At 38.2% G+C, this 22,950-nt stretch overlaps 1 protein-coding gene across 1 annotated transcript in view; it reads left to right on the top strand.

The window, feature by feature from the left end:
- Window positions 1-17,722: 17,722 nt before the first annotated feature.
- The window catches only part of DPH6 (diphthamine biosynthesis 6), a 206,008-nt gene continuing 200,780 nt past the window's right edge, over window positions 17,723-22,950 (top strand). Inside the window, exons 1-2 of the mRNA XM_043471408.1 lie at window positions 17,723-17,910; window positions 22,059-22,153. Coding sequence (XP_043327343.1) covers window positions 17,888-17,910; window positions 22,059-22,153 — 118 coding nt within the window. The 5' untranslated portion in view covers window positions 17,723-17,887. The remainder of the gene's footprint in view (window positions 17,911-22,058; window positions 22,154-22,950) is intronic.

Raw genomic sequence — 22,950 nt, 5'->3', positions numbered from 1 at the left:
TTAACATGTATCAGAATCACCTGGATGATTTGTTAAAACAGATTTCCAGTCCCCATGCTCTAGAGTGTCTGATTCATTAGGTCTAGGATGGCAGTCTAGGAAATATGCATTCCTATCAAGTTCTCAGGTGACACTAATGCTGGTTGGTCCAATGACCACATTTTGAGAACCACTGCCAATCAAATCTTATAATTCATTCACCTTGACCTAATCTCTTTAGTATTCAATCTAATTCATCTTTGCCAGATTCTTGTTTTTATAAATTGACAAGATGATCTCTCAGAGCAGACCTTGCAATTTTCTCTCAAGGTTATGCTGGGATTTAAACTTATTATGGTTCTGGAGGCAATAAGGTAATATTATGGTTCTAGGGCAGGAGTGTCTTCAGGAGAATAGAAACACTTTTGAGAGGAAACTGCCCCAGCTGAAGTTATTGAAAAGTTTTTCTACAGAGAATGACTGGTTTCATCAGACAGTGGGAAAAAGCAGTTCTATTCTCAAAGCAGTGTCACAGGAATTTGAGGTTCTAAGTTCTCGGTCTCATCTATGCCTGTCCAAATGTCCTTATTTCAAACAATAGTTTTCACTTCTTCCCAACAAGTGCCCCTACCTTAGACAAGAAATGTGAATTCTTAACGTGTATCCTGGGTTTAGAAAATCTTGCTTAAAACTTCCATATAAACCTTCTGATATTCTCTTCATGCTTTGGTTTAAGAGTTCAAATGCTAAGATTAATTTTTTTTCTTTTTCATAAGCTTTACAACACAGAGATAGTCAATCTATACCACAGTCTTTTAATCATCATTGTTGCCATAGTAATCAGATGCTACAACCACGTGACCTTCTAATGCCTTGCCCCAGCTGATCTCTACCCAATATCAATAACAGTGATAATTTGAGGAATTGTGTATAACTGCATGTCATGAATTACATTTTCTGACTCACCTTCTTCACTTAATTATCTGCTAAATAAACATTCAAAATGAATCACTTCATTTTTGCATACCAATATGATCTCTTTCACAATTGCTTCCCCAATTACTTTACTTTTTAGTATCAAGAAATGCAGCCTAATCTTAGCATCCAGATTACTTTGGTTTTAAAGTCTATGTTATTCTTTCATCCATTAAATATCCTTAGGTATTTCCTATGCACCAGGCAAACAAACAAACAGGAATTAGAAATAGAGCAACAAGGAGGCATTAAGGTTCTTCAGTTTGCCCTTCCAAAACCAACCCTTCATCCTTTATTGCCTTCTCTGCCAACTCAGCCCTAAGGGGCTCATCTCGTGAATTGTATCCACATGCTTCCTTATCTTCTTCCTGTGGAATTCAGTCAGTGAGAGGCACTGGTAGGAGATGGCAAACCAGAAGCAAAGGAGATCAGTGATTTCTCTTTTCTTGGTGTACTATTATGATAATGACTGTATCCCTCAGTCACTACAGCTCCTATCTAGTGACTGATTCCTCTCCCATCACTCCAGTATCTAGAAAGATCCAATGACACCATTTCTTCCCTTGCCTCTTTAGAGATTGCTGCCCATACCAACTGGCAGGTTTACCTCCTCCCTTAGATAATTTGGTGGACTTCACATTTCAATAACCCCTAAAGTCTCAGTGATTTGTGACAACAAAGGTTTATTTCTCAATCATTCTAAGTATCCATCCTAAAACAGGTAGGGATTTTGTTTCAGGATTTACACTAGTAGAGCAATGATCACTCTGATTACCAGTCTCTTGGTAGAAGAAAAAGAGAAACAGTGAACTATGTGGTGGATCTTAAAAGTTCTTGCCAGAAATGACTTCTGTCTCCTCTATTCACTTATTTGGCAAAAACAAATCACATGATCTTTGGACAGAGACCAGTGGTCTCTGGCCAAAGGACTTCATAGGGAAGAAAAATAGAATATTTGGTGAACAGTAATAAAAACTACTACATCTACCAGATGGGATCTTGCCAATGGATGGGAGATTATCAATTGATGACTGAAAAGTCTTGGTAGGGTCTTAGGAAGCAAAAGTCTTTTCATAAGATATGAAGTTAAAGTTGAGTTTTTAACTTGGTCTAACAGATATAAGCAAAATGTTCCCATCTGTCCACATATTAGTATTCTGTACTAATCAGAATAGAATATTTCAATGGATTGGACAACAATTATCTTAAAAGAGAGTAGAATTAAGGACATATAAATTTCCTTTTGCCTAAGAGAGAAAAAGCAATCAGTGATGAATAATCCTATAAACAAATCAGGTAGGCTAATTATTTGTTCTTTATTAATTTATATCTTTACCTTTTATTTTAAAAATAGGAGAAGAATTTAGAGAACAATTCTTCCTCATTTTAAACATATTTTAAAATATTAAATGAAATTAATATCTACTGTACTTTTTCAAATAACTTCTTATCTATAAAAAGTATTCATTTTTCCAAATCAGAACACATTCTATCAAAATAACAATTATGTTAAAATTATGTTTGTATATAGATACAAATAAAATGTGGAAAAATTCAAATTAATATTAGTAAAGAAATACAGAATATCTTGTTTAATTTCTAGAATTATAATACAAATTGTGATTAATAATTTAAAGTGTTCATTGCCTATTATTTATCAAAATCTCCCATGATTTTTATTATATTCATGCTTATATAGTAAATTTTGCTTGATCAGAACTCCTACCTATATTATTTCTGTCATGTATTTTACTGTAGATAAATTAAATCATATCAAGTATTTGTTCTCCTTCCTCACAGCCGAGTAGTTCTCAAATATCACTTATTTCTTTGTGTGTGTGCACATGCTCAGATACAAATATGAGAAATGAAAAACAATATTAGGATCATGTACACACATAATCCAAAATACACAGTGCTAAACCCAATAGAAAAATTAATCTATTAGGTTCTAGAAAAAGAGCAAAGCCAATGTATGTATATAGAAATTTATGAAATGAAAAGCTCAAAGAGAAAATGACCATAATTAAAATGTTGTTCAATCAAATTCTAACATACTATTATAGTTACAATGGAAATTTTCCAAGTTCAAATTCTCTTTTTATAAACTGTTTTTCTCTCAGTTTTTCTTGCAAATTGCTCTATTTCAGAGAAATATAGGTTTTCCACTTAAACAAACTCATTTATTTAACTATTCCTGTTGCCACTGAGTCATCATTCAGAATTTAGTTTGTTGGATTTTTTAATTTATCTAATTACTCAGAATACACAGCTGGACAGAGAAGGTTATTCATAAGCTTTTACCAGAGCCATGAGATATTGCTATGAATGATTACAGGCTATATATGTTCCATGATGAAACAGAAGTGACAGATGGGCATGATGTTTATGATGCTTCCAATATTTTCAAAGCTGTGGTTGATCAGTTTCAAATGATTGATTTAGAGTCTAAGGCATTTATATGTTTGGATAATAATTTAGAGGAGTGAAAATAGTTGTAACATTGAGCCTGATGTCATTACTTTTTAAGCTCATTTTACAGAAAAATTCTTGAAGAGAATCAGTGGTTGAATACATATTCTCTACATTTCTTGAGAAGTGTTTTTTCCCAATGAGATTAGAAGGAAGACTTTTTTTTTCTTTTTTAATGGATTATTATTAAGCTCTAGAAATTCAAAATGTATGAAAGTATAGGCTATTACTTTTGCAAAATTGCAGAGGTGACAATTTTATGATTTTGAAACTTACAATGGCTTGAAAGTCAGGAAACCTGGGTTCTAGTTCCAGCTCTGTCATTATCACACTGTGTGGGCAAGCACTAATTATCTGATATATCTTTATTTTTGTCTTTTCTTTAATAAAGTGAAAAGAAAATATTTTCTTCCTATTTCAAAGGTATATTATTAGGATACATGAAACAGGACTTGTTGAAGTATTTGGCATTTGTCAAAAGAAAGATAATCCACAAATCCTCATTATACTTATACAATACTATATGGATTCCAGAAACATTTTCATAAATAAGAATGATGTATAGAATTATAAAGAAAGAATCTGAAAAGAAACTTTTTGAATAGGGAATATTAAAAATATCAATTTGTCACTTTAAGTAACTCTAAGTTTCTTCTATGATGCAATTTTATAGATAAAATGTCTGACATTGGAGACTGAAATTAGATGTAGATGTTAGTCTTATTGAGGCTTCCCTCATAGCTCAGTTGGTAAAGAATCTGCCTGCAATGTGGGAGACCCAGGTTCAACCCCTGGGTTGGGAAGATCCCCTGGAGAAAGAAATGGCAACCCACTCCAGTATACTTGCCTGGAGAATGCTATGGACAGAGGATCCTGGCAGGCCACAGTCCATGGGCTCTCAAGAGGCGGACATGACTCAGCGACTAAACCACCACATTAGTCTTATTTACAATATATTGAATAAGTAGCAATGAATTTCAAAAAGAATTTCACTATCCATTTCTGACTTATTGAGATATCTTGAGAATAGAATCTTATAGATTCTATTATAATAGAATAGAATATAACTGTATATATATATAATATATATATTATATATATAATATATAATATAATATAACTGTAATATAATTGATTACAGTTTGTGGAAGGATAAGGGAGAAAGAGAAGTTAAAAATTACCATGGAGACCATCCTCAACTAACAACAAATTGGTAGAAGTGCGAGTTGGTGTAATGGCGTAGGAGTGTGACATGTTAAGATACTGAACTCAGTTTTGAATGTGCTGTAGATGCAGGTGTCCAGCATCCTTAAACTAGTTGTATCCAGTCTTACTTTAGAGGAACTTCACCTAGCCACATTAGCTAGAATTTGTTCTGGTTCTCTTAAAAATACTTAATTCTTTACTATGCAGTTGTTAAAAAGAATTAGATATATCTATATATAATGGTACGGAATGATGCCCTAGAAATATAAACAACGTCACAACAGTGAATATAGTATGCTCCCCTTAGTGAAAAATAAAAGTGACATATGTTTATACCCTCATAAATTCATTCTGGAGAGATACAGAACAGTGGGTAAAGTGTTACCTCACAGGAAGGGATCTGGAGGACTGGAGGTCTGAGGAGGGAGAAAGACTAATTTTATTCCTTACTCTGAAATCTGCATTGTCTGATATTTATACAGCCACCCTAGCTTTTTTTGGAATGTGTTTGCACAGTCCCTGTAGCTCAGATGGTAAAGAATCTGACTGCAATGCAGGAGACCTGGGTTTGATTCCTGGGTTGGGAAGACCCTCTGGAGAAGGGCATGGCAACGCACTCCAGTATTCTTGCCTGGAGAATCCCATGGACAGAAGAGGCTGGTGAGCTACAGTTCGTGGGGCCACAAAGAATCGGACATGACTGAGCAACTAACACTACTACTACTGCATAGTAAATATTTATATCTTACTTTTACTTTTAACCTGTGGTTTCACATTTGGAGTTTCTTATGAACATGATATAGTTGGGTCTTGCTTCCTTGTCTAATCTTTCTACTTGCATTTTAGGTGTTTAAACATCAACATTTAATGTGATTACTGATATTACTGGATTTAAATCTAACATCTTGATATTTGTTTTCTGTATCATTTCCCCTCCTTTTCTCTTTTTTTTCTGCCTTCTTTTAGACTAATACAGTATTTTTATATGATTCCACCTTAACTCCTTTTTGGCTTTTTAGCTATAAATCTTTGTTTTATAATCTCTCAGTGTTTCCTTTAGGGTTTACATGTGACAGCTACTGTGACTAGTGTGTGTTTGTGTGTGTGTGTGTGAAATTGCCTGGTGGCCCAGATGGTAAAGAATTTGTCTGCAATGCAGGAAACCCAGGTTCAATCCCTGGGTCAGGAAGATCCCCTGGAGAAGAGAATGGAAACCCCCTCCAGTATTCTTGCCTAGCGAATTCCATGGACAGAGGAGCCTGGTGGACTATAGTCCATGTGGTTGCAAAGAGTCAGACACGAATAAGTGACTAACACACACACACATGTATGTATATGTGTGTGTATATATATGTAATATGTGTAATTATATGTAATTATTATATAATATATATTACATATATATATATGTAATCCTAACCTCATAAGGTAAAAGTGAATATCCCTATTTTGCAGGTGAAGGAAAAACATATTGTTGAAATTATAAATAAATGTCTCAGAACAAGAATTAAAACCCAGGTTTGCCTGACTCCAAAACATACATTGTAATATTAGGAAAATAATGCAATAACTTTCAACCTTGATATAATCAGAATCCCATAAAAAAGACATAAACTAAAAACTGAATTGTTATTAAATTTTAAATTATTGAATATATATGTGAATATTATAAAAAGATACAGGGTCTAAATGTAATGGATTGGCAGAATTTAGAAATAAATTCAAAATATGGTAATGTTATCGCTCTCTCTTTGAAGCTACTACAGTAAAACACAAGGAAGAAATTAGCTATCTGCAGAAGTAAACCTTACCCTTAAGGCAAAGTTTTTAAATATATTCCAATATTTTTAATGTGTAATGGAAATTTATTTTCACATATTTATAACTGACTAGTGCCTAACTGAAATCAAAATAGTATTTGAAAATATTACTGCCACTAAAACGGTTTTAGATGCTCTAACCCCCTTATAATCCCTTCCCTCCATTTTAACCATATAGACACTCCTAAAACATTTTTGATATAGAAATCCTAGAACTCCCATTGTTTCAGAAAAAGAATAAGAGGAAAAGGAGGCCCCACCAATGGATGAAGATATTCTGGTCTCCTTCAAAGTTTAAATCTTATGGCACTTATATCCATGAGTGCTAAGTCACTTCAGTCATGTCCTACCCTCAACCCATGGACTGCAGCCTGCCAGGCTCATAGATCTATCTATCTATCTATCCATGTATTTTGAGAAAGGGACTTAATGGGATGATACTATTTATCAGATAATAAAAACTGACTCCATCCTTACCAATAACAGTTTTGTTAATTAAGATACCAATTGCATACAATAAATATTACCAATCTTAAGTATACATTAAAATTTGTATATTAAGTGTACATTAAAATTTGATGAATTCTGGTAATTGCATATAATTGTATAACCACTTCTACTGTCAAGGTGTAGAATAATTCCTTCACCCTAAAAAGTCTCCTTAAGGCCTTTTGTCCTTGATAAGCTTGTCTCATGCCTGACTCCAGGCAATACTGATACCCTTTCTATTACTGGTAGCTTTGCCTTTTCTAGCATTTCATAAAAATGTAGCTGCACAAAATGTAGTCTTTTGTGCTTGACTTCTTTCACTTTAGCATGCTTTTAAAATTCACCCATGTTGCTGTGTATATTGCTGAACAGTATTCTATGGTATGAATATACCACAATTTATTTATTCACTCATCAGGTGATGAAAATTTGGGTTGCTTTATGTTATTAGCTATTATAAATAATACTGTTATGAATATTCAAATACACATTTTACAAGGATATATATGTTTATTTTCCTGAAGTACATACAAGGAATAGAATCCCTGGATCATAAGGTAAAATATGTCCAATTTTATAAGGTCCTGCCAAACTGTTTTTCAAAGAGGATATACCATTTTTGCACTCCTCTAACAATGCACTGGAGTTTCAGTTGCTCCATATCCTTGTCAACATTTAGTATTGTCAGTCTTTATTATGTTAGCTATTTTAGTGGGTATGTATTGGTGTCTCATTGTGGTTGTAATTTGTTAGGCAATGTTTCAGTGAAAGAGTTGTATTTCCAAATTGCATTTTCCTATTGGCAATTGGGCTTTCCTGGTGGCTCAGATGGTAAAGCATCTGCCTGCAATGCAGAAGACCTGGGTTCTATCCCTGGCTCGGGAAGATCCCCTGGAGAAGGAAATGGCAAGCCACTCCAGTACTCATGCCTGGAAAATTCTATGGACAGAGGAGTGTGGTAGGCTACAGTCCATGGGGTTGCAAAGAGTCAGACACAACTGAGCAACTTCACTTTCTATTGGCAATAAATCAACTGACTTACATATATTCTGATTTGTTAATAAGAAATCCATGAAGCTGTGTAGCTTCTATTAGTTCCCTAAAATCTGATCTATACTGCATGAATGATAAAGACTCTCTGAATCTATGAAATTAAAGACTAGATCCTATACTTTTCTGTAATTTCATCAGAGTATTGCCTACCTGTGAGACCTAACCTGAAGCAGTCAGGTATCCTGCCTCCCTTCCTTCCTTCCAGTCTCCTAGTCATCCATTTTTCCAAATATCTACTCTATTTACAAAGATGTGTGTTAGTTTTGGAAAATTAAAATGAAAGATATATATAAGAAAGTAAAAATAATCCATTCAGTTTTATCTCCCAAAGACCACCGCCATCAACATGTTAATGAATTTTTTCAGATTTCTCTTTATGTAAAATAAAAATAGACTATGTTATTATAATGAACTATTTAACTATTTAATTAAATTCTTAAAACAACTGGGTGGTAGATCATATTTTAACCCCATCTTACAGATAACAAAACTAAAGAAAAGAAGTTTTCAGTACTTTGTCTCAAATTACAAAGCTTAGTAACTGGCAGTATTGACATTCACATTGAGGGAGTTAGTTTGATTCCAGACTGCAAGTATTAGGTTGGTACAAAAGTAATTGTGGTTTTACACTGTTGAACTTTTCTATTTGATATTAGAATACATTCTTAAACAAGTGTGGTTATGTTATAAATCATTTTAATTCACATTTCTCTCTTTAAGTTTTTTGGCTAATGATTACTTGCTGTTTACTTTATATTTATTTTAGACTATAGAAATGATATTAGACAAAAAGCAAATTCAAGCATTTTTTTTTAATTCGAGTTCAAAATGGTTCATAAAGCAGCAGAGATAACTTGCAACTGCTAATGAATGTATAGTGCAGTGGTGGTTCAAAAAGTTTGGCCAAAGAGATGAGAGTCTTGAAGATGAGGACTGTAGCAGCCAGCTATCAGAAGTTGACAACAACCAACTGAGAGTTATCACTGAAGCTGATCCTCTTACAGCTACAAGAGAAGTTGCCATGGAACTCAACTTCGGTCGACCACCCTATGGTCATTCAACATTTGAATCAAATCAGAAAGGCAAAAAAGCTCAATAAGTGGGTGTCTCATAAGCTGACCAAAAACAAAAAAAATCATCGATTTGAAGCATCGTCTTCTGTTATTCTATGCAAGAACAATGAACCATTTCTTGAGCTGATGAAAAGTGGACTTTATGACTACCAGTGACAACCAGCTCAGCGGTTGGACCAAGAAGACGCTCCAAAGCATTTCCCAAAGCCAAACTTGCACCAACAAAAGGTCATGATCATACTCTTTGGTGGTCTGCTGCTGGTCTGCTTCACCACAGCTTTCTGAATCTGGGTGAAACTATTATATCTGAGAAGTATGCTCAGCAAATTGATGAGATGCACTGAAAACAGCAACACCTGCAGCTGGGATTGGTCAACAAAATGTGTCCAACTCTTCTCCATGATAATGTGCGACCACATGTAGCATGACCAACGCTTCAAAAGTTGAACAAATTGGGCTATGAAGTTTTGTCTGATCCACCATATTCACCTGACCTCCTGTCAACCCACTACCATTTCTTCAAGCATCCTGACAACTTTTTGCAGGGAAAACACTTCCACAACCAGCAAAAGGCAGAAAATGCTTGTCAAGAGTTGATCAAATCCCTAGGCACAGATTTTTATGCTACAGGAATAAACAAACTTATTTCTCATTAGCAAAATTGTGTTGATTGTAATGGTTCCTGTTTTGATTAATAAAGATGTATCTAGTTTTAATGATTTAAAATTCACAGTCCAAAATCACAATTACTTTTGTACCAACCTAATACTTAACCATAATTCTACATTGTCTACCATATTTTTGCCTATATGTGTGCGTGTGTGTGTGTTTGTGTATTCTTTGTATGTCAACTCATGGTTATATTTACATAGTACTTTTATGTAACCAATACCTAAAATTTTATCACATTTTCTCTTATTCAATACTACAAATAACATTGCAAAAAACACTCTCTGTAGTATTACCCACTTATCCCCTTAAGATAATTCCTAGTGATGGGAATGCTTAGTCAGACTCTATGCACATTAAAGATTTATTATGTAGTCCCAAATTGCCCTCCAGCAAAGTTGTACTTACTTCTTCAGCAACTGAGCTTGAGATTTTTCCTTTCCCTGTATTCCTGCCAGCATTGGTCTCTATCCTCACCAGTTTTTGCTTTTTTATAGTCTCTGCTAACCTGAAAGTTAACAAATAATATCACATGTTATTTTATTTCATTTGCTTGTTATTGGAGTTACGTTGTTAGTCTTTTAAGATATACAAGTAATGCATATGTATTCATCAAAAGTAGTGAAATAATAGACTGATATGAAGTGAAAGTAGAAGTCCCACCTCCCATATTTCTCATCAGAAGTATCATTTTAACAATTTAATATATAACTCTGTAGAGTTTTTAATGTTTACTTATATACTTATGTGTAAATGTTTAATTTTCTTTTGATACGAATGAAAACATCTTCTGCAACTGGCTTTTTACACTTGAAAATATGTCTTAGAGAATGTTTCATTTTCCTTTAACTGTTACACATTATTTCACCATGTGGAGGCACAATAGTTTATTAAACCAACTCTGTTGATGAAATTTAGATTAATTACATATATACGTATGTCAATAAATATATAAATAAGGACATACTATATACCAGGACTGTTCAATAAGTGAATAACAAATAATAATATAAATTAATGAACAGAATAATATAATAAATAATATTATATGTAAGAATATAATAATTTCAAAGTCCCTGTCCTGATGAGATTTCCGTTTTTCTTCAGTGGACATTCTCATACACTTTTGCACATGTATGAGTACAAAATATTTCTGTAGCTGTGTTAACATTTAAAATTTTTATATATAAACATATAATGGGCCATTAATAAATACTAATTGAGCAAAAGAATAAAGATTTTTCTCTAAAATTAAATTAGAACGTAATTTTAAATTTAACTTTTCTCTAAAGTTAAATTATAAAATTAAAAATAAGGAGATATGTTTTATTTGCTGTGCATAGTAATTACAATTTTAAAAATTAGTTTTCAACTTTGGAGAAAGTAATTAACTAAAATGAAGATTTCTGTCATCTCTTGGGAAATTGGAAGGTCTGGTAACACTGGGTTCACATTTGCCCAGATAGCTACCACAAAGTGATGAGTGCCACAGTCTTCACCATTCCAAACTGTCTTATTCCAGGTTACTTCACTCATTTATGTTACCTGACTGGCTCCTATGGCTTCCAAATTTGCTGTTCTACATTAGATGGCTCAGATGGTAAAGAATCCACCTGTAATGCTGGAGAGCTGGTTTTGATCCCTGGATCTGGAAGATACTCTGGAGAAGGGAATGGCAACTCACCCCAGTATTCTTGCCTGGAGAATCCTGTGGACAGAGGAGCCTGGCAGGCTACAGTCCATGAGGTCACAAAGAGTCAGACACGACTAAGTTACTAAGCACAGCACAGCACATTGTGGAGTAAAGAAAAAAGATATCTAAGAGAGACAAAATGACTCTCAGGCGTATGATATTTAACCATGACCTAATGCAATATATTAATTTGTGTAATACAATCTGTGTCATTCAGAAAAAGGATTGGTCAGTTTGGAAGCACAGAAAAAAGAAATTCAGGAAGTGAATGATGGCAACGTCCTTCCAGACATATTTTGGAAATACTTTAGCCAAAATTTCAAGCTGGCCACTTCAGTGGCAGGTATAATACAGTGGTTAAGAACACAGACTTTAGAGCTAGGCTGCCTGGGTTTGAATCTTGGCTTTGTCACTTATTAGCTCTAGAATTTAAGGCAGTGCTATGAACTGAATGTTTGCATCACCCCAAAATTCATATGTTGAAGTTGTAATCCCTTATATGATGGTGCTTGGGGGTGGGGCCTTTTGGAGCTGACATCGAACTCTCGTGAATGGAAATGTGTCTCTCCACCATGTGAGGTTACATCCACCCACAGACCAGGAACAGAGCTCTCTTAAGAACCTGACCATGTTGGCACTCTGATCTCAGACTTCCCAGCCTCCAGAACTGAAAGAAATAGCTGTTATTTAAGTCAACTACTACTATAGTATTTTGTTAAAGCTGCTCAAACTGATTAAAACAGCCAGGTAATTTAACTTCTTTGTGCTCAGTTTTCTCATCTGCAAATGGGAAAAACAATGTATCCCACATCATAGATTTGATGCTATGTTTAAATGTCTCTATACCTAAAACACTTAGAAGAGTGCCTTGTCCACAGAGGTTATCATTATTAATATAAATGCATCAGATACTCGTGTAGGATGCTCTTCAATTTACCTTCCAAATAATCACTCAATTACTTTTTTCCTAAGTCTTCACCAAGGAACCTTCTGATGAGTCCCTGTATGAAGTGACTTCAGAGAGATGCACTGACTTGAGATGTAAATCCACACATACTCTCTGAGTAACTACCTATAGAGTTTTTGATTTGAGCATCTGACTCTTTATCAATCAGTACATCATTTAGATGTGCTGCCAAGGAAGCAGAATTCAGTGACAGCTTGCAACTTCTTATTACCAGCAACAGTGTTTGGCTATGAGAGTTTCCCCTGAGTAAACTGGCAAGGAACTGAGATTTTTTTAAGCCAATTTTCCATTCACCTATTTTGTTGGCTCTGCAAACTAATCCATAATGATTTATAATAGTTTGAGATTGTAGGAAGTGAGCTCACAATGGCTTTGAATGGTAAATCTTGGGCAAGTCATTTCAATATAGTATAAAAAGTATCAATTTAGACTATACTGATATAAAATTTAATTTGTTGACATTGACTGGGCTGCTGCTACCTTTACACTATCCATGTAGAACATTATGCATATAGGGTTCTGGCTAAGCCAACTTTTCTTGAAATTTTGGCAAATTGTTGTTGTTTTAGTCACTATGTCTTACTCTTTTGCAACCGCATGGACTGTAGCCCATCAGCTCCCTGGATTTTCCAGGCAAGAATACTGGAGTGGGTGGCCATTTCCTTCTCCAGGGAATCTTCCCAACCCAGGGATCAAACCCATGTCTCCTGCATTGGCAGGTGGATGCTTTACCACTGAGCCATCTGGGAAGCCCTTTGGCAACCTGCTTATTGACAAATGGATTGTTGTTGCAGTGAGAATGTCTTTCCCCTCCCAAGTACAGAGAAAGCATTTTCTACGCTGGGCTTTTATCTCCTGCTTTCAGAAATAAAGAGGAGTTCAGATTGCCCTTCTTGCACCTGCTATTTCTCAAGTGCCCTTAGTTTAAAATAATCAATATGTCAAAATGGCATATTTGGGGTTGACATGCTCTGAACTCCTTTATCTTTGTTTGTAAGGTCCACCTAGTCCTCTTGTTCATTTCTACCCATCATCCAAGTCTTTTTCTAGAATTTATCCTATGGATTCAACTCATGGGACTCTTGCCATATGCATTACATAGCTTGTTGCTTTCAAAATATGGCTTCTTGTATTGTGAATATTTGTTTCATGCATTTGTCATATCTCTCCAACTACATTGCTAGCTCCTTAAATATTTGGCTCATTTAATAAGTGTCCACAATCACACAACTTTAAAACTGCATTTTAGATGCTGAAATTGGTATGCAGACTACCACTGCTCTAGTCACCCATAGTAAGAGTAGTAGAGTTAATGAGAACATCATGGTGGTGGTGGTGTAGTCACTAAGTTGTGGCCAACTCTTTGTGACCCCATGGACTGACCGTAGCCTCCCAGGCTCCTCTGTCCATGGGCTTTTCCAGGCAAAAATACTAGAGTGAGTTGCTGTTTCCTTCCCTGGGGGATCGTCCTGACCCAGGGATTGAATCAGTCTTCTGCTTGGCAGGTGAATTCTTTTCCACTGGCCACCTGGGTAGCTGAGAACATTATAGTATAATAAAATTGAATGCTTACTATATACTGGGTACAAGTTCTGTATATATTTATTTATTTAATTCATAACAACTGGCATCATCCTTCATGGTTTTCTTCCTCTCACATTCCATATTTAGCTCACGTGACTCTATTAGCTCTACCTTCAAAACAGAGCCAGAACCTTCCCACTTCTCATCCAAATCACCAGTACCATCCTGATTCCAGGCCCCATCATTTCTCTCCAGGCTTACTGCAAAATCCTCCTAATAGCTGTATTCTCAATACAGCCCAGAGTCATCCTTTTAATGTTTTAAGTCATACCTCTGTTCAAAATGCTGCAAAGACCACTCACTTCCTTAGTATGAAAGACAAAGTCCTCAGTGGCCTACAAGAGCCTATGTCACTGGCAAAGCACACGAGATTCCATGAAAAAATAAGATGAAATCTAGGTGTCCAGGTCCAATTTCTTTTGTGTTTAGTTTCACTTACTATAGGGGATCTGTGTAGAGGTTTTGCCCCTAAAACATGGATTAGAGATCTAGTGCAGAACTGCTACATCTGATATCCCAGGATGTAAGTGCTGAACAATACAATACCCTGAACAACACAATTGTGCCCCTTCCTGTTGACAAAAATCGCATAAAGCAGCCCTGCCCATGGCCTGTGGAGGAGAGTTTGTTCTTCTAGAACTCACATCTCTCCATTCTTTGACCGAAGGGTAAGGCAGCCCAGTCCAGTATTCTTGCCTGGGAAATCCCATGGACAGAGGAGCCTGGAAGGCTACAGTACCAGGGGTCACAAAGTGTAGGACATGACTGAGTGACTAAACAACAACAAAGCTCTGCTTTGCTACTGAACAGAACCAGGCAGGAGGACCCTTGTTAGAGCCTAACTTGAAAGTGTTGCAGGAAGGGGGACCTCTTTCAGGGCCCAAAACTGGGCTTTTATCTAACACTCGGAAATGAATTGTCCAAGGAGACACATGTGCTGACAAAGCAAGATTTTATTGGGGAAGGTTGCCTGGGCAGTTAGGGTAAGGAAACCCAGGAGAACTGACAGTTCTGCAGTCTTGGGTTTTATGGTGATGGGGTTAGTTTCTGAGTCATCTTTAGTCAATCATTCTGACTCAGAGTCCATCCTGATGGTGCACACCTTGTTCAGCCAAGATGGATGCCAGCAAGAAGGATTCTGGGAGGTGGTCGGACATGTGGTGTCTCCTTTTGACCTTTCCCGAACTCTTCCAGTTGGTGGTGGCTTATTAGTTCTGTGATACTTACCAGGATCTCCTGTTGTAAAACAACTCATGCAAATAGTTACTATGGTACCTGGCCAGAGTGGGTGGTTTCAGTCAGGTGCTTCCCCTAACAAAAGGATTGGTAATATGAGACAGGCTGGGACCTGGGACCCTTTGCTACAGTGCTTACACCTGAACAAACATCTCTCCAGGAACAAAATACAAAGAAACTTTAAGGGACTAAAAATAAATGCTTTCATGAGAAGTATACAAGATACAAAAAGACCAAAAATATTCTAACTACCGCTTCTGAAGAACTGGGCACAAACACAAGGTGTTGGGAGCAAAAGGTGGAGGGTACTGCGCATGCTCCCTGCACTTAACATCACCAATGTGCATGCATGCACATTGGTGGCCAAGTCATTTGCCATTTCCTACACCAGGCGATCTTCCCAACTTAGAGATCAAACTCACATCACTGTGTCTCCTGAACTGGCAGGTGGATTCTTTACCACTGTGCCACATGGGAAGCCCCAACACTACTAAAGGAGTGGTGTGTGCATGCTAAATCGCTTCAGCTGTGTGATGTGAGAATCTTTGTAATCCTATGGGCTATATAGCTCACCTCGCTCCTCTGTCTATGGGATTCTCCAGGCAAGAATACTAGAGTGAGTTGCCATTTCCTCCTCCAGGGTATCTTCTGGACCCAGGGATTGAACCTGTCTCTCTTAATTCTTCTGCACTGGCAGGCAAGTCCTTTACCACTAGTGCCACCTAGGAAGCCCCCTAAAGGAATGGGCAAACCACCTCAGCCACCCAAACCACCCCTCCAATATGACTTCTGGACACACTGCTACCCTCACCTTGTATAAGGAACCAACTCACTCCCTGCCTCCAGGAGTGAGCAAGGGAATCTGTTACTTGTTTTCACTGTCCTCTGTTTGCCTGAAGTTCTTGTCTGACCTCTTATCAATTTCTATTGATTGGGCAAGCCAAGAACACCGGCTGGTATCAATAATATAATGCTCCTTCCTCCATCACTAGAAACTCCTTTCCCACTTTTCTGGGCTGCTTCAGCAACACTGGCTAGCCTTGTTTTTCCACAGACACATAATGCATCTAAAGTCTTGGCTCTAGTTTTTTCTTCTCTGTGTGTGTGTGTGCGCGCGCGCGCACATGTGTGTGTTAGTCACTCAGTCATGTCCAACTCTTTGCAACACCATGGACTGTAGCAAGCCAGGCTTCTCTGTCCATGGAATCCTCCAGGCAAGAATTCTGCAGTGGTTGCCATTGCTTTCTCCAGGGAATCTTCCCGACCCAAGGATTAAACCTAAGCCTCCTGCATTGCAGCACAGTCCCTGTGCCACCAGGGAAGCCCTTCTTCTGCCTAGAGTATAACAAGTTACTTACACAGTTGACTTTTCTTCAAGTTGGCAACTGGTACCTCACCTTCCTGATTCCTGTCAAACTCTATTCTTTTTCACACAGCACTCCTTTTCTTTTAATATACTATGTAACTGTTTAGCTGCACATTGCCTGCTCTCCCCACCTCCACATACATTCCACAGGAGTAAAGTGGGACTTATGCGATTTTTAATTTATTCATGGATGTATCCCAAGTACTGTGGCCAGGTACCACAGTAACTTAGGTAGCTTCCTGTAAGAAACAAGAAACTAACAAGATGGAAGAATTCGGGAAAGTTCAAAAGGAGACACCATATGTCCTACCAACTTCCCAGAATCCTCTTCACTGGAAACCATATTGGCTGTGCAACGTGCATGCCACCAGGAAGGATCCTGAGTCAAGAGTGGCCAGAAACAACCAGGAAACTAACCCCATCAACATAAGGCCTGAGATTGCAACCACGGTGGCAGAGCAGTCCTTTTGGGCTCCCTTACCCTTCTGCTCTGCGCAGGGGCACTCCTTCGCAATAAATTCTCTTGCTTTGTCCATACCTGTGTCTCCTCAGACAGTTCACTTCCAGAGTTAGACAAGAGCTCATTCTCAGGCCCTGGACAGGGGCCCCCTTCCTGAAACACAAGAGCCTGAAACAGAGCCAGCTACCCGAAAGGCACTCAATGAATACCTGGTGAAAAAGTTTAGAAGCTAGAATTTCCTTCTGCAAGGCTGCTGGTCTTTGGTAATCAAGCCTTAATCAGCTTCCTAGCCTCTTTATTACAGAGTGACCAAAGCCCAGGGAGCCTAGCGGTCCTGGGAATAGCTCCAGAAGGAAGTTTGAGGTACTGAGGAGATCAAACCTAAAAAACTGAAGGGTTCGGTTCTTTTAAATGGGTGGCTGAGTTAGTAAAGACCAACGTACTCTCCCTTTGTACGTCCACAAGTGTTTCGACTGGTAGCGTAAGTGACTTTGAACGTTTTCCTACCCAAACAAATCCAGTGCCCCCGAGCCCAGCTCTGCGATGCGGACCTTGCCCTTCCCAGGCAGCTTCAGTGCCCTCACTTAGGTGGTTAAGCAGCGCCTAAACAGCGTTCTTTTCCGGGGACGCGACATCCGTGACTCACGGACTAGGCGCCAAGTGACGCGTGCTCAGCACCCAGGTATCCCTCTGGCCGCCGCACGGGCTGCAGCGCCGGTTGCTGACAGGCGGCGGGGCGAACAGGCGCTTGAGGCCCCGGGCACGTCACGGCGGGGGCGACGGCAACAGCGGCGACTTCCCGGCTTCCTCCCGCGCTCGCGGCACGCACGCGCACTGCGCCCAGCATGAGGGTCGCAGCTCTGATCAGGTAACGCGGCGTCCGCGCTGCCTTCCTCTTCCCTGTCAGCCTCTAGTCCTTTCCGACTGACCCGGCGGCGCCGCCGCCGATCGGGCGGTGTCCGTGCAGGAGCCGCTTGTCGCGGGCTCGGCGGCTCCTCCTGGCCGCAGGAAGAGGCGGAGCCTTCGGGCTACACCCTGCTGGGTCCCAGGCCCTGGGCTGGTACTCCTCCTCTCTGCCCCTCGCCGCCTCCCTGGTCGTCTGGGCTTCAGACTTGGGTTCAGATTGGATTTACGTTTTAAACTGCTGATGCCTGGGACTCACCGCCAGAGCGTTTAGTTAGTCTGAACCGGACCTGGGTCGGAGTCTCAAAAGCTGTAATGGGCCGTGGCGTTTGAGAGGCAGTACTTGACGCCACTTAGTGTCCCCTACCCTTTTCTCTTCGTTTTCTTCTCAGGATCCTATCTTTCTGCGGGTCCTCCGGCTCAGCCTTATTCCCGAGGTTGCTACCAGCCCCGCCCCCTCTCACAAAAGACCACCTCTCCCTCTTCTGCGTCCCAGTAGTGACAGGACTGCTTCTGACGAGGATGTGCTTTAGCTTGGTGTCAAGCATAGAGATGGAATCATCCTGTTTTATCCTAGATCCAGCTGCCATTGCTTTGGAGACTCATTGCGTTTAGAAAAGTGACTTTATGGTAACATTGTACTCCACATTCCAAAAAGAGTTTGAAGTCTATAGTAACCCATCATGTTTAGGTGTCTTTGACGACCAAAGGCTGGTCAGTTTAAATGGCTCCATACTAGTTCTGTGAACTGAAACAAAAGGAAACAAAATAACAACATGCAAAAGGGAATTTAAACTGCTTGAATGTTTGTTTGATGAGAATTGAATCGATGTAGAGTGAGTTGCATGCAGCCATGCAACCTGGAAGATTTCATGAAAATCTTTGTTCAGTGCCTTAGGAAACTAATACTGGCTGAAAACAGTGTGACCCGCTTAGAACTCTTGATATAACATCTTTTACTTCAGTGCCATTGTTAAGATACTAGACTATAGTGCCAAAATAATTATTTTTATACAGTGAATTTCTTCTGTAAACTGAATGATTAAGCTTTCAGTATTATGAATGAGCTTCAGTTGATATAGATCAGTAAGAATAAAAAGCAGTCCAGGAAATGAGTAATTCACATCCACATGCAGTTAACCAAAAGTTTACCCATTCAAGTAAGACATTTAACTAGTCTCAGAAATGTTGGAGGGAAAGAGAGAAGAAAATTCGTATAATTTATTACACTAAATATTGTGTACATAGTTTACTTTTATAATAAAACTAATTACTTTTTTAAAGAAGCAGTGTTTGAAAATTGTTGCTAAAATGTAAGATCTATATAAATGTTGGAAGATATGCTCTAAGTTGCAGTACAGAATATAATATGTACATATGAATGTGCGTGCATGCGTGCTTAGTCACTTCAGCTGTGTCCAACTCTCTGCAACCCAATGGACCATGGCCCCCCAGGCTCCTCTGTCCATGGGATTCTCCAGGCAAGAATACTGGAGTGGGTTGCCATTTCCTTCAGTGATAAAGTATGAAGTGAGTGAAGTGAGTGAAGTGAAGTCGCCCAGTCGTGTCTGACTCTTTGCTACCCCATGGACTGTAGCCTACCAGGCTCCTATGTCCGTGGGATTTTCCAGGCAAGAGTACCGGAGTGAGTTCCCATTTCCTTCTCCAATATGAATGTGAATGCATACATAATACATATATACATTTGTATGCACATACACTTGAATGTATTTGGATTTTAATTTAATACTATGAATCTACTTGTAATAAGTATGTTTAGTGTGTGTATGTGGGTGCACTAAGAGATGAGATATGTGTGTGCATTCTAGGGAATAAGTGAAACCAATATTCTTACATATCTTTAGACCGTGAAGAACATTATTTTCCTAATACATAAAAGATTGCGTCATTTAATTTTACAGTTGAATGGCACCTTGAGGATTAGTTAGGCCATTCTCTAATTTTATAACAAAGCATATAGACCCAAGCACAATGAGTAACTTAGCTTAGTATTCCAGAATTGGGAAATAAACTTCTGATCTTCTGTAGGATGTCTCCCCTAACATATGTTATGTATTCTGTGATGTTCTAAGAAGTGAGTAAGGGACTCAGCCTTTTCCAAACTTAATTTGACCTTGAAAAGCTTATGTTCTTAGAGCATTTGTTGGACACTGTTGTCCCACAGGGGGCTTCCCATGTATCTCAGCTGGTAAAGAATCTGCCCGCAATGCAGGAGATCTGGGTTCGATACCTGGGTGGGGAAGATCCTCTGAAGAAGGGATATGCTACCCACTCCAGTATTCTTGGGCTTCCCTGGTGGCTCAACTGGTAAAGAATCCACCTGCAATGCGGGAGACCTGGGTTTGATACTTGGGTTGGGAAGATCCCCTGGAGAAGGGAATGGCTACCCACAGGGCACAGTTTGGGAAATACTATTTTAAAATCATATTTGAGATCTTAGCATATTTTAAAATAAAAGGCCAAGTTCTGATTTAGGATATATACCCTTTAGTCTTTAATATTCTAAATATTCTAAAGAATTAGATCATTACATCCTGCAGAAATCAAACAACCAGGTTCAATAGGAGAAGTTGTGCAAGATATACTTATGGGAATATCAGAATCTGAGGGATGAGAGTGTGATCTGTAACTTCACTTTGCCCTTTGCAATTTCCCTCCCCTTGAGAAGTTCTGGAATAACTGTTGTTACTGATCAGAATATGGTTATTGTCGTTTAGTTGCTAAGACATGTCTGACTCTTTTGCAACCCCATTGACTTAACCCACCAGGCCTCTATGTCCATGGGGTTTCCCAGGCAAGAATACTGGAATGGATTGCCATTTCCTTCTCCAGTGGATCTTCCTGACCCAGAGATCAAACGGAGTCTCCTTCATTAGCAGGGGATTCTTTACCACTGTGCTACTTTGGAAGCCCTCAGAATGTGGTGAAAGGGAAAGTCTCTCAGTCATGTCTGACTCTTTGCGACACCATGGACTATACAGTCCATGGAGTTCTCTAAGCCAGAATACTGGAGTGGGTAGCAGTTCCCTTCTCCAGGGAATCTTCCCAACCTAGGAATCAAATCAGGGTCTCCCGCGTTGCAGGCCAATTCTTTACCAACTGAGCTATCAGGGAAGCCCTCAGAATGTAGTAGAGGCTGACAAGTGCTGGGAACTAAAAAGGCAAAAGGGCCAGCTTCTAGGATAATCAGTCTCTTAGTTTCTTTGCTTATGAGTAGGTCTAAACATTGTCTGGGGGTACATTTGCACATTTTAAGCAGAGATTAGAATGAAAAGAAACAGGAATAAAACAAAGGGAAGGAGACAATGATTTTTAAAAAAGAAGAAACATGCATAGAGAGGAGCAGTAGAGTATTTAACCAAAATAGTATATTGGTTGCAATTCAACCTTGTTAAAGATGAACTAACACTGGTCTTGAGTAAGTGATTTGCCTTAGATACACTTGGTACCAGAATTTAGAAGTTCTTCAGGCCTTATCCTGCCATCGAATGTGGTGATGGTTGAAAGCTGAAGTACTTATAGTACTGATGTTTAACTTTATTAGGGTAATTCAGCTTTTAGATTTCAACCTCTACAGAATTTGAACCCACCAAGTATGTCAAACTTTGTCATTTGACTGGATCTCAGATCTTTAATTTGATCCTTTAATTGGTGCTGGTGACCATCATTAGCATTCTCAAAGTGGGAAAGAACAGGTACTTTTTATACTTTTTCATGGAAAATTTCATCTGAGAAGTATATATAATGTGTTTAACTGGAATGTAGAATTAAATCATTTTTTATTTGCAAAACACTTTATGTATTAAAGCAAAACCACTATCAAAAACCAGAGAGTTACCATTTTAGCATAATCTTTGTTATGATGGCATGTAATTTCATAAGCCCTTGCGAGTAGCAACTTGAGATATCCTGATTCCTTTGATGAGTTGCATATGCTGTGGAAATTACACATTCTACTGCAAAATAAGCCCCTCGAATATTCTGAAAAACTGAAAAAAATAATGTGTTCTATTTTGATGTATAATGAGACTATGTTAAATAACAGTCAGTAACCTGATATTTATTTGTCTCCTTATCTATTTATTTTTTTAGTGGTGGGAAGGACAGCTGTTACAATATGATGCAGTGCGTTGCTGCTGGGCATCAGATTGTTGCTTTAGCAAATCTAAGACCTGCGGAAAACCAAGGTAAGTGTGTACATATATTGGAAAGTTCTCTAAATGACTGAAATTCCAGCCTCATGATTGCATTGTTTTATACACAATATGCAAACAATTAATGGGAACTCTTATATCTCTAGCACTGTTTAGATGCTACATTCTGTGCTAAGTGTTTTCAATTATGTAATCTTTAATCCTCCTAAGAACTCCTAGAAAGTTACTCCTAGGCAAAGATACTGAAGCTTTGAATTTTATAATTTTGTCCAAGGTAAAATAGCTAATACAAACTTGTAGGACTGACACTTGAATCCTCTTACTTCAGAGTGCACTGTTGTTCCACTACAACACTTTTCCAAGTGTTGTTGGCAATGTAGGGGTGAATAACATACAACTCTTTGGAACTTGGAAAGTAAGACATATGTGAATAAATGATAATACATACACTTTGTTATTAAAAGCATTCAGTTTAGCCATCTTAGATGTAAACTAAATGTGTGATACTTGAGAAAACCATTGAACAATACATGTCCACTTTTTATTCATCTATGGTAATAAGAACATCTGCAAATAATCCACAGACCTTATTTTAGATACTTTTTTCAGTTTTTCTCCAATGAAACTTCTCCATTTAGATGTTCTTTTTTCTCTGTATCCATGTTGGTATCCAAATTTCCTCTTTTAATATGGACACCAGTCATATTTGGTGAAGGGCTCACTCTAATGACTTCATTTTAACCAATTACATCTTCAATGACTCTATTCCCAAACAAGGTAACATTTTGAGGTATTAGATGTTAGGACTTTACTCCAAGAATTTGGGAGTG

Source organism: Cervus canadensis, chromosome 6, assembly GCF_019320065.1.
Source record: "Cervus canadensis isolate Bull #8, Minnesota chromosome 6, ASM1932006v1, whole genome shotgun sequence".
NCBI lineage: Eukaryota > Metazoa > Chordata > Mammalia > Artiodactyla > Cervidae > Cervus > Cervus canadensis.
Note: the sequence above shows the minus strand (reverse complement) of the source record. Positions and strands in the feature narration are given on the sequence as shown.